This window comes from Pavona decussata, unplaced genomic scaffold (assembly GCF_977016875.1).
Source record: "Pavona decussata unplaced genomic scaffold, jaPavDecu1.1 SCAFFOLD_156, whole genome shotgun sequence".
Lineage (NCBI taxonomy): Eukaryota > Metazoa > Cnidaria > Anthozoa > Scleractinia > Agariciidae > Pavona > Pavona decussata.
Genome location: NW_028145568.1, coordinates 3747656 through 3760360, shown reverse-complemented (window position 1 = coordinate 3760360; position 12705 = coordinate 3747656). Strand labels below are relative to the sequence as shown.

The 12705-nt window shown below is 37.9% G+C and overlaps 1 protein-coding gene across 1 annotated transcript; it reads right to left on the bottom strand.

Annotated features, from left to right (window-relative positions):
* Positions 1-2795: 2795 nt before the first annotated feature.
* Positions 2796-12170, bottom strand: LOC146465383 (Golgi-associated plant pathogenesis-related protein 1-like). Its single transcript, XM_085128783.1, has 5 exons — positions 12056-12170; positions 7634-7718; positions 5428-5562; positions 4453-4587; positions 2796-3300 (listed from the first exon to the last, which is right to left on the bottom strand). The coding sequence occupies exons 2-5, from the start codon at positions 7683-7685 to the stop codon at positions 2951-2953; spliced, it is 672 nt and encodes a 223-aa protein (XP_084984909.1). The 5' UTR covers positions 7686-7718; positions 12056-12170; the 3' UTR covers positions 2796-2950.
* Between the last annotated feature and the right edge of the window lie 535 nt (positions 12171-12705).

The window sequence follows — 12705 nt, the reverse complement described above, 5'->3', positions numbered from 1 at the left end:
ATTAGTACGAAAGCGTCACGAAACCTCTCAACAGAAACTTATTTTAGCTCCCGATCCAATTTTTGTCGCGTTAGTTAAAGTTCATGATACCCTGAGATGAAACCCCGGAAGGCAAACGAAGGAGAAGATGGCTTAGAGACCGCTGGAGTTAATGTTAAAGTTATAGCAGCGAAAGAATTCAACCCAGCTTCCAAGTCGAGAAACATTTATATGTCGATTTTTTCAAAACAATTTTCATGTGCTGTAGGCAGCCAAACTCGATTTCAAGTTTCACAAAGCCTTTCACAAGAGCGTTGTTACCACATTTCAGCCGAAATACGCTGCACACGGAGAAGTAAATTTGATGTCGAGTTATTGAAGTGTTTTAAGACTTTTAGTTTTAATCAATTTTCTCGGTATTGTGTTCAGAGTTTTCCTTTGGAGAAAACTTGCCCCGGGCATTTGATCGAGCTATCAATTGGAGTGTTTACATGCATTACAAAAAGCTCACCCTCTTCAAAGGATAATACTACATTTCAGCTAGGATAATTCACCTGTAGAGATCATCCTACCTCCATGTAAACAGAGCCTTAATCTCATTACTAGCGTTTCAAAATTACACTCATATGACCTATAGTTTCTATTGGAAATATTAGAATCCGTGGCCAGTCAAAAAATATACACTCCAGGTTACTTCAGAAGATACGCTACTTCAGTCTAACCTCGATGTTGTGTTTATATATCAAAACGTAGTTAGACCAGTAGGTTACCCAGACCAGGGTCAATTATTTCCCAGCTTCAGGCAATAACTTTGACACTTCATGAAAATATTATAACCGACAGGGCATTTACCTACTTTTAACAAAAGAATTAGGCGATTAAATATGAATGCGCACATGCTTTCTTAACTCGGGTAACCTGTTGCAAATGCACTGATAATCTTCGCTGTGAAGTGTGAAGTACTTTTAAACTTTTTTAAACGGCCTCTGAATATTGTTATTTCCCCCCTCCCCACCCCCCCCCCCCCCTGGGTTTCTTGTATTGTTCCTAGAGGGTGTTCAATCATCGAACATTTCAGTAGTCTCTGATAGTGACATCATATACAATGTAGCATAACTGTTGTTACGAGTTCATAGAATTCTTTAGAGTTGTCAGAATCTCAATTCTCCAAACAAAAGCTATGAATTGTCGGATATATAAGTGGTTGGTTTCTAAAGAAACTTAATGTCTGCGTCGGTGAGTGAGTGGAAAGGAATATTTTGTTTGATGAACTAAATTGATTACGTAATTTGGCCACCGTATGAAGAGATTTGAGAGCTGCCGTTTTTAGCGCCAGCCCTTCCTCGAAACGAATCAAAGATTTGCGGGTTGTGTGTAGTTTAAACCGACAGTCGCGATGATAAAACAAATCTGACCAATCTGACCAACCATCATGAAGGTAAATCATGTCTGCTTGGAATCAACTATGTTCTTGTCTAGGATGCAGAGGTAAAACAAGTCGCTGATCGTCGTTGTGATAGGTCCGTCCTTTTTACTGCTATCACACTTTTAAGCTATGCCCAGGCTTTAAGATTAGAAAATATGACATGGCTCATAGTGGTTGGAGATGGAGTCTAATTGAACCTCACAAGCAGGCGTAAGCAGTTCAATTTCATGAAATAACAGCTTGATTTCATAGACGACAACTGGTTACCGTTATAAATGACACGAACAACTACGCAATAGAAACTATTACGCCAAAATATTGGTTAGTCTCACCATTTAAGGCGGGGGTAAACCTTAAAGCCGTTTTCATGCCGATTAAAATCGGTTTCATGGAAATATCTCGTTCACGTTTCAAGCAATCCAAAAACTCTCTGCTTATCCCGTAAATCTATGTTGTTGGGTGTTTTGTGAATTTTTAGGTGAATTTTGGGTATATTTGGGAGGAGATAGTTTTTCTTGAAGGATTGGTAAAATTAAGAGAAATAAGAAATATTGAAGATTTAGTGAGGTTTTAAAATTAGAATTTGTAGTTAATAATTAATAGACGGATACCCAGTTAGTCCACTAGCAACCTGGGGTGCTCTTGCGTGGTTATCGACTGTCTGTTGGTGTTTTAAAAATCATTTTCTTTCTTTTATCTCTTCTTCAAACCTCTAAAAATCCCATTCAAATTCACGTTTACCCCCACCTTAAGGTATGGGATGACTTTTCAGCAGATGTAATATGTATTAAATTAACTCCATGGGGCAGTTCGTAAATCATTATCATCACAAGAAGAACTGAATTATTGTGAAATTTTTAAGCACAGCCTTTCAGTCTTTTCAAGGGCATTTCTATAATGAGCGCACATGATGTCTAATGAGGTTCACGGGTGAATGTGAAAGCGTAATTACAGATAATTAAGGGCGTGGACCTTTTTTGTCCGCAACTTTGCGCAGAAACAATATTTTTGTTTAACGTTTTAGTAACATAGAGGTTGTAATGACTGTTGTCTAAAAAGACGGAGGCTCATCTCTTGAAAAAAAAAAGGGCAATTTGGGGGATTAGCGTACCTCAAGTTTGCAGTGTACGTAGTCTTACATATCATTCAGCAACCACTTGTGATCAACTTTACAACATGAATAAATTTCTGGTCCCATTTGGTGAAAACAAAATGAAACTGAGTTACTGAAACATAATGGCAGTGATACCGATGAAAACAAAGCAGCAAAAAGTAATTTCAAAAAATTTAGCCACAGACGTTAACTATGAACTAGTTCATGCGCTTTCGCTTGGATTGTAAAGCTTCTATTTTTATGATATTATCATGTCCATATAGCGAGAAGGTTGAGTCCAGTTCACTTTTTATATTTATTGCCACAGACATTAAATAGTCCGTAATTCAAAGCAGTTTATTGAAGTTAAAAACACAAGCATACGAACGTTGAAGTAAACCAAGGTTCCGATTATTGAAGGGATTTGACGATCCATTCATACCAACCCTTGTCTAAAGGGGTTTGGGTACGTTGTTTATGAAATCCTCTGGAAGACCAATGTTTCCTGTTGGTTTATAACGTGCAACTGTGATAAACTTGTCTGCACTCATGGCAGTTGCCATTCCAAGGTCGGTGGTCTCTTTCCAGACGACTTGAGTAAAATGTAAGATCACTCCTCCGTTGTGGTTGCTTTTACCAGTATTGAAATTGTAGTCCTGAATCTCATCATACCAGTCCTTGACCATTTCACGGCACTGTACGCAGTCTGGTTTCTTTGGTCCTTGACATCGTTCTTTTGGTGGCATAAAATACGCGAGGTTTTCGCCTGCACCATTTCTTTCTCTCTCATGCTTGAACATATCTAGAAATCCAGAATTAAATTTATGGTTAGTAAGCAGCGCCATCAGTTGAATCAAACCACACTTCGTTAGCTCAGTTGACAGGACGCTGTTTCGCAAATGAAGTTCAATTTATTTAAGTGAAGAAGTTGAAGTCTTAAATGGCGAAAAAAGGGAGATATGCACTCACAACCTTAATTACGGCCGCGCATTAGTGGCCCTTAGTTGGAATAGCTGTATATCAATGGCCAAAACTCTTTCTAAACTTATTTTCAAGTACTTTTAGATAAATTTGGTCTTGCAGCGAAATCACGCGATGAATCTTGCGTGTTCCTTTTAACACCTAAATCCGCTGACACCCGGTGACTTCTGGGTCCGATTCAGATAACTCTAAAGGTGCTGTTACAATAGGCTACCATTCGCACAGCTAGAATTGAACAAAAATTGCCATTGTGTCGTACGGTATGTAACATTAGGATATGTGACATTGCATTTCAAATTTGTTAGCTGGAAGACAGTTAGCCTACGTCGTTAATTTACCGATGCAGACTACCCCTCAAATTTGAGGATTATTGGCTAGGGTCAGCATCAAGCACAAAAATTAAATAACATCAGTTAGGATTTATGAGCAGGTACATGGTTGACACTGCTTATTTTTTGCTTGAAAGACTCTAGAGAACTGTGGTCATTAAGAATAGAGGCAGGTAGGTTGTTTCACTGGATAATAGTTTAGTCGGGTAAAGGGAAAGTTGTCCAAAATTTGACCTTGCTTGTACAGGATCAAAGCTCTCTGACTGTGAGTGGCATGTACTTCGAGTGACAGGGCGAAACACCCTAGGGAGTTGACAAACAGGAGATCCGCGTGCTCTTGGAGAGAGTACTTAGCAGGCTGTCGACCCGCCGCTGTTCTTGTGAGGGCCACAACGCATTATTAGTTGGCTTGTTAAGGTTTGGGGAGGAAGCCGCGAGAAAATACCAAACGCCTCCTCCCCATACCCCTCGCGGGTAAGTTGCCTTATTTTCCTGGGTCACTTCGCCCTCGCGCAAATTAAAAAATCTTGCCAGCTTGCCAGCTACACAGGCGACAAGACAGGTTTCACGAAACGTTCCCGTATGCCATATCTTTGGGAAATTTTTGTTCCTTTTAAACAAAACCAAGTAAACCGCCAACCTACTTCTTTGAGCTAGAATGTTGGCCCATCTCTGGGCGTCCTCCTGCAGCTGTTTATTCCATTTCAGAGGTGGAACTCCATGCTTTGCACGATATTCGTTGTGAGATTCCAAACAATCCTCTTCGAAGCCTGTCATAACTGCAATGCGAGGTATAAGAGGAGTTGGTACCACGTTTTTGGAAGCCACTAAAGCGACCTCTCTATATAACCCAATTTCTATGTCTTGGCAACTAAGTAAGGTCAATAAAAAAAAAAAAACAGGGGTGAGTTGCATAAAATTTAACGACGGGCGTAACTGCTAACGCCAAACCTCCAGCCTAGTCACATTCAGTATTTTAACGTCATACGATTGCATTTACGCCCGCCGTTAAGTTTTATGCAACTCGTCCCCGTGTACCCGATTCCTTTACACGTAAACTGGTTTGGTCAAATTCTGCCACTAAATAACTGGTTAAAAGACTTGAAAATACAACAGGAAAAGGATCTAATTTCCCAAAAATCATGCGCAACTGAAAGCGAAGACGTTCATCGGCCAGAGAGACAAAAATTGAGGTTGAGGTAATCTAATTAATTAACAATAATTGTTCTAGATAAGGGCTTCCTTGTCACATGAGTACATCATTGTCACTTCTAGTTTGTTGTTTTTATAAAAAGGCACATATTGACCAGCCAACGATTACCAATTAGGCAAAGACGTACCAAAGATTCAGGTGCAACGGGTGTTACCAAGGCTTTTAAGCAAAAACGAACACCCAAGTTTGGTTGCTGAAAGTCGACTATAATCAGCAGAGACCGCAATGGACTTGAGCGAGTTCGATCACTTGATTGTCTTGTTTTGTAGTCAGCGAAATAAAAAGAGCTCCAAGCTTAATCCCTATTTTAATAGGGAATTAAAATTCCTGAAGCATATTTAAAACTGCCATAAGATATTTGTAAGGAAACGAATTAAAATATTAATCAGTTTACAAAAAAAATGACCTTCTTGCTGGCCTGAATGAGGACTATCTCGACCACCCGCCCTTGGTACCGCTGCTGTGCTCGGTTTTACTGTCTGGTTTACATGTGGTGTAGGCATGGGTTCAGAGTGCTGGAGGCTCACCTGAGTTGTTGCACCTGTATAACATAACACTGATTCCTCAGTTAAATTTTAGTACAAAGGAATTAATTAAGTAAATTTAGTATAAGGGTTTCTTTGCCACAAGAACATATCATTGTCATGTCTGGTTTGTTCGGTGGCGTATAATGGCCAGCTAACAATCACAAAAATAGGAAGAGACGTAGTAAAAGGTCATGTGTGACGTGTGCTATCGCGGCCTTTACGAAAAACTGAATGCACAAGATTGGTTGATCAGAAAGTGGACAATGATCGGCACAGACCGCAGAGGGCTTGAGTGACTTCAATCACTTGATTGTATTGTTTTTTACTCAGCCAAATAAAATAGATAAGAGATAAGATAAGAAATGAAATGAAAGAAGATAAAGATAAGAAGAAGATAAAGATAAGATGAAGATAAGATAAGAAATGAAAAAATACCTAGCAATCACAATAAAAGTATCGACATCTCTCAAGTACAATTTTAAAGACGAATATGCCCAAGATTTTCAGGTATTCCTTTTGCCGAGCAGCAGAAATTTGTCTCAACAACGCACTTCTTCGATCATGATAGGCATACTATTGCTTTGACCTTCAAATTTGGTTTGTCCTTCGACATACAAACACCAACCTCTGCCATCTCGTTATTCAAAAAATCCCTGAATGGTTTATCCTTTATTCTCAAGAGCATGCATTCCACTACCTCCCCAGTCCAAAAAGAAGTCATTTTTTGGATTAACTATTCTACGACCTAGCTGTGACAGGCATTGAAAACCGATCGGAAATTATTCAGCCTCGTGCATAGGAAAGAACACTGTTGGATATTGAGGCCAAGCGAATCCATCTCCGACAGACATAGCGCATAGCCTCTTGTTTTAAACATTGTCGATTATCTTGAAATCTAGTCAGACACTTTATGACGAAACTTTGGGATTTAAACTACTTAATCTTGACAACTTGCAGGCGAAATTAGTAAAAGAATCTGTAAGAGCGTTTTCAAGAAAATAATGAATCAATTTTTTGAGGTGTGATATCGTTTATTACCGCATTTTTCACCAATATCTCTGGAAAAATAAAACTTGACAATTCTCTCAGTTTTCTGTTAAAAGGTCCTTCCTCACAACTAAACATTTTTAATGTATATTGAGCTTCAACACATTGATAACAAAGCACAGTTTTATTGCAGGAAAGCTGGTGACGATCTTTATTTTGCCATTCTTCCCCCCAACACGCGAAACTACGTGTAGAGCAGGATATCTGTTGACGATAATTCAGTGCACCATGACCATATTTGGGCATTGTTAGAATGTGTTGAATAATAATCTTCAATATCTGTTAGATTTAATGCAGTCGGCTTCCAAACATCCAGTATATCATCAGAAATGCTTTTAAAAGTAATTTGCTCTTAATATAATCTCTGACCTTTAGTGCGTTTAGCTAAAAGAAATTCAATCCTCCGTTGCCTGGTTACGATGGAAAGCCCGCAAGCACGCAGTAAAGATTGAGACTTAAAACTAAAAAGAGACCTGTGACCCGATCACAGGAAAACCCTTACTATCGCAAGCCAAATACTATGATCTCTTATAGAACCAAAACCTTAAGCTGCTAGGTCTTGGATATTTACGTGTGCAAAAAGACATCAACTGGTTAATTTTAACCCCTTTCGGAGAGTCATACTTAGATATAAGGAGAATTGGTGGATTTACAAGGCGGCTTCTAGTTCTTAGAGCTTAGATTGAATATATGACGTCCATTTGGCTCAGATCAATCACTCTTGATGCCAAATGAAACACACGATCAAAATCTTCAGGATTCTGATATGAGATAAAAAAAAAAAAAACAAAAAACATTTATCTGAGATCACACACCTACGTTTTCATGAGCAATAACTCAATACAGCGGATAATACTCGGAGTAAACTTAAACTTGTGACATTCTTTCTTTGACTTCTGCCTTTTGTTGCCCAGTCTGTTATATTGCTGTACAGGGGTTTATACCTTTTGCCTTCTTTCTCGGGTCACTTAATTTTAAGTTTAACAGGTTTTAACGCCAAGGATTAGCAAATATAGTTACTAAGAATAATCCTTGTACCTGAAATGGTTCCACCGCACAACAGCAAAAGGCACAGTAGCGCTCCCTTCATTCTCTTGTGAAATCCAACAGTCAGGCTAGGAAACTAAACAGAAATGTCCAAGTTCTTAGAATCTCTCAAAAATGTGATGATTGACGACTGTAGTGCTGGGCTGGTACTCCCCTTTGTTAAGGTAATTTTAAGGTAACGAAAATTAATTGACACCACTAAAAAAGCACATTAAAACTAGTAACTGAAAATGTAAAAGTTTACGAGTCTCGTTTTCAAATATAGCGAATATTTAGTTCCGTTAAGTTTGACAATTTCACAGACGCTTGTATGCAAAGTCTCTTGAATTAGTAGAACATCTTTAAAAAACAAGTCTCTCAAAATGGTCTGTTACTACAGTAACTCTACGTTTTTTTTCTATTGGTGTTAATGGTTTTTGTAAGCCGGTTGGCATAAAAAAATAAATAAAAGGTCAATTGTCAGAATTGGCTCCCACTGAAATTTGTTTGTCTTAGTCAGTGGTTTCACTCATTTTGCTTTCTTCTATAATTTTTCTTGCGTAGTTAGATTCTGTTTTTACACTTGATTAACATTTTTTTCGTTTCTATATTTTAGGCATGCAAATTTCAATCATAAGGGTGGAATTCCTAGTTATTCACTAGTTTTTTTACCCCGCTCCCGGCTTAGCTGCCATTTCTAAATTTGTTTCTATTTAGGTGTTTTACATCTTTCATTACCTTCCGTTGTTTGCGTATTTTCTTGTGGTACATACATTTATGAAACCATGGAACTTCTTTCTGCTGCGATTACTGATCTAGTCAGTCCCTCTTTGCAACTGAGCTTAGCACAGTTTCTCCGCTAAAGCAATTTGTGGACAGGTGAACTCATTTTCACCAGTGTGCATTAAGCTTTTTCCGATTAACGTCTCCTTCCTTTTGGTTCGACTATGTCTATTTTTTCTCTTTCCTCTAAATTTTGTCTTTTGTTACCTTTGTTATTGTCACTGGATACAACGCCACATTTAACAACTATTTAAGCCACATTAAATATCTACTAAATCTAAGGGAAGCTTTAAGCTCTGACAAGACACTGGGAAGGTTCTACTTATTGAATAGCAAAACAGAGTTCATGGTGTTGTGATCAGTCGATGACGTTGTTCAACCTGTGGACTGTATTTCGTTTTCTTTTGTGCTATAAGAGATATTAACCTGCTTTTCAAATTGAACGCTGTTTCGCTTAACCTTGCCTATAGTGGTTCCAGTTTTAGCATCATACATCTAAACAAAATATACATTGAACACAGCTTACCTTTACACACAGTGGATATTTGTGCACAGCCTAAATCTTACTCCAGCGTTGTCTTTAAGTATCAAAGTGTTTAGAATAGTACCTTGTCTAAACTAAACTCGATTATTTGCTATCTTAAGGTGATAACGTTGTCGCAGTTATGAAATTATTATAGCCCATGGGGCGTTTACCTGCTCCTAACAAAGAAATTTTGCATCTTAAAAAGAATGTGTACCTGCTTCAGCCTCTCAGGAAATTTTTCGCTAAAGAAACTATTATTACATGAGCCTAAAAAAAATTTCACAGACAAAAAAAAATGAGTAGAATCTCATCTTCGAAGGGAAATCGCTTAGAAGCAATTTACTATCGATTGTTGTTGTTGCTTTTTCCACAGTTCGTTTGTCTTATTCAAGTATTAACCATTTCAGTAACTGGTGATGCTATTGTATAGAATGTAGCGTAACTGCTGTTACAAGTTCACGGTAATATAGAGTAGAGACCTCACCTAACAACAAAGATAAATTGTTATATACCTAGACCTTCACTCAACGACACGAGACCTGTGATTGGTTGATTCTTGGTCACGTGCTCCTGATCAAATACAAATATATCCCAACCGGGATACAATTCCGCAGTTGTTGCCCTCTCAGTTGTTTGTTTATTTGTTTCACTGTGATTGTTGAAGGGAAAGTCTTAATACATAACAGACCACTAGATGTATAATCCCCCGGGAAACTAGTTAGTATTGTTTTCCCTCGAGTCCAGGGGGTGAGTTGCATAAAATTTAACGTTGGGCATAACTGCTAAGGCCAGACCTTCAGCCCAGTCACATTCAGTATTTTAACGTCTGACGATAGCATTTACGCCCGCCGTTAAGTTTTATGCAACTCGTCCCAGGACTCTCTGTTTTCCTCGGGACCATACATTAAGTGTATATTGTGAAACGATCAGTCTCGCAAAGATGAAAAAAAAAATACAAATACTTAATTCTAATTAAAAATGTTAGAAATGTTTTCACAAAAATGAAGGAAATGTAATCACTATTAAAAGCGAAAACTCGAGCAAAGATAACTGGGTGATCAGGTCAGTCCGGCAAAGTCATTTCCTCAGATAGCACCCGTTAAAGTATTAGATAAGAGATTATTGCGAAAACGGACTATGGTAGTCGGATAGTGTTGAACGAGTTTATAACCATTCAGTAGCCGATATTTAGGATTACGTTTACGAGAAACGGCAAAAGGCAGAAATGACCACATGACCATGCTTATCCTATGTTTGTCCCTCGCTGTTTTCGGTTTCTCAGCAGAATTGAGTAGATTTGTGTCAGCATCAAAGGCCAGAATTGTTTTGCACTATTCTCATCTATGTCATGACCCGTTTTTTGAAGAAAACATAAATTTGAATCCCACGTTTGCCGTCCGTGCCGTAAACTAGATTCTAAATTTCTTTAATAACGACGACGATACGCCAAATTATCATGAGCAGGTCCCTTAAACATGTTGTTTCAGCATCAACAAGTGCGGCACGAATAACTAAAACAGCAGGTTAAGCAATGCAGGACTAACTGATTGCACTGGCGTCATCCAACTGTTTCTGCCAAACAACTTATATTTTTGTAAGAAAATAGAAATTAAATTATCCATATAATAACCCAATCTTTTCCTTATAAATTGCCGGGACTGAAATGCTAATTACTTTCAACAGCTGATGATGCCGTTGATCGGCGAAAGCTTGGATTTTAGTTTTTACTTTTAAACAGCAGTTTAAGGCCTCCTTGAACAGTTTTATATATTTTTAACCATGCTGCTGAAGGACAACATGAACAGATTATACTTTTAACAGCCCTTAAAACATTTTGTATCTACACCAATGATCGCACTTGATTGAAAAATCTCAAACACTAAGCACTTGGCGTCGTCCTTCCAGTTCTGACAAACAAGGCTTTTTGCCATATACAATAGACATTATCCAAAATAACCAACTCATATCCATATAAATTGCAAATGCTAATTACTTTTCAAATCAGTTTTTTAGAAGTGACACGAAAGAGGTTTCGGTGATCTCGAAAGGGTAAAAGAAATAGGGTTGTGCTCCTATCGATAAGAAAACGAGGACACAGAAAACAGCTTTGAAATTTATCAACTTAGTACACCTTTGAAACTCTAAACTTCAAAACCCAACTGACCATTTGCGTGCTCTACTGCCGTCAATCATAATTACGACGTCAACCGACTGACCTCAAAACTACAGAAGCGGAAAGTGGATTAAAATCTGCCAAACACAACAATTGAACATGGCCTTCGTTTGTTTTCTGAGGTTTCTACTTCACTGATTTACGTCAGGGTTAGTTGAATCTTGAACCATCAGAGTCCACGTGTTATTGAGAGATACAGTATGCGATACTCGAAGCAATTTCCCACAAAAAGGCAATCTATTGAATAAAAATCCCAATTACAGTCCCCCATTAAGATTTAATGGGGTCGGCTTTCAAACATCCGAGATATTGTCAGAAACGTTTTTAAAAGTAAAACCCCCTACTGAAATTTTGCTTAATAAATATCATCTACAACTCTGAGTGCTTTTCATCCTTCATTGAATGTTATCTAGCTAGTAATAATGGAAACATCAAGGGTAGAAAGATGTTAGCTTTATTATTGTTGACCTTACAGTGCAATGGTCTTTCTGTGACCCTAAAGTCGGGTCACAGAATAGAAAATTTACTATTTTGGTGTGGATAGATTTGTTTAATTTGTCCTCCCTGCCGACTCAAAACAAATTCAAGAGGATTCAGCAATTACGATCACTTTTGTATGTTAGGAGAAACCATCTTCATTGAATACAAAATGCCACGTTTTTTCTTTGTAGAGCAAAGCTACTATGTATGCCACCGATATTTACGAACGCATAAAGACATGACCTGAATAATGTTGTCCCCTTTTAGTGACAATAAATGAGGTCATTCAAAAGAAGGAGAGTAAAGTGGCATTAAATGTTGAGGCACTTTCTTGTTCCTGTTCTAAGAAGTTTTTTAAACTATAATTGCTCAAACGGTATGGTGTCTTTAGTCAAAGCAGAAAATTTAAAAGCGTTCTCTTTCTCAACATTAATGATGTTTTCAATAAACAGAATTAGCAAAATTCGTGTACCTGAAATGGTTCCACCGTACAACAGCAAAAGGCCGGCACTAGCGCTTCCTTCGGTCTGTTGTGAAAGCCAACCGTAAGGCCAAACAAAAAACGAAATGTGCAAGGTCTTGAAACCTTTTAAGAATGTGGATGATTGGCAATTTATAGTATTGGCAGAGTTCAAGGCTTGCACTAAAACTCAACCCGGCTTGCTTGTCGTAATGATTTTAATTTGGTCCGTTCTGTTATTTGTGGATTCGGCTAATCCATTGACACTTGATTGACATAAGCAGGCTCGTGAAAGGGCGTGGGCTATGTCGAAAGGTGAACATATATAATTAATTCTTATACACGCATTAAAAATGTCAGTTGCTTTCATTGCTTTTATATTTAAAGGATCCTGAGATTCAAATTTAAATCATTAGCGAATGATTCCTACTTTTGACCTTCGTCATGTTTAGTTCGCATCTTCAGTTTTACACATTTTATTTATAAACAAGAAAAAGGAACGATGAAAACCGACGTTTCGGTGTAATCATGACACCATTGTTAAGCTAACTTGTGGACAAAATGTAAATTGTGACAAATATTTAAACATTTTATTTGCCTGAGTTACCCTTTTCATTAACGTTCTCTTCTTTGCTTGTTCAATTCTCTAGGGTTGCATATAT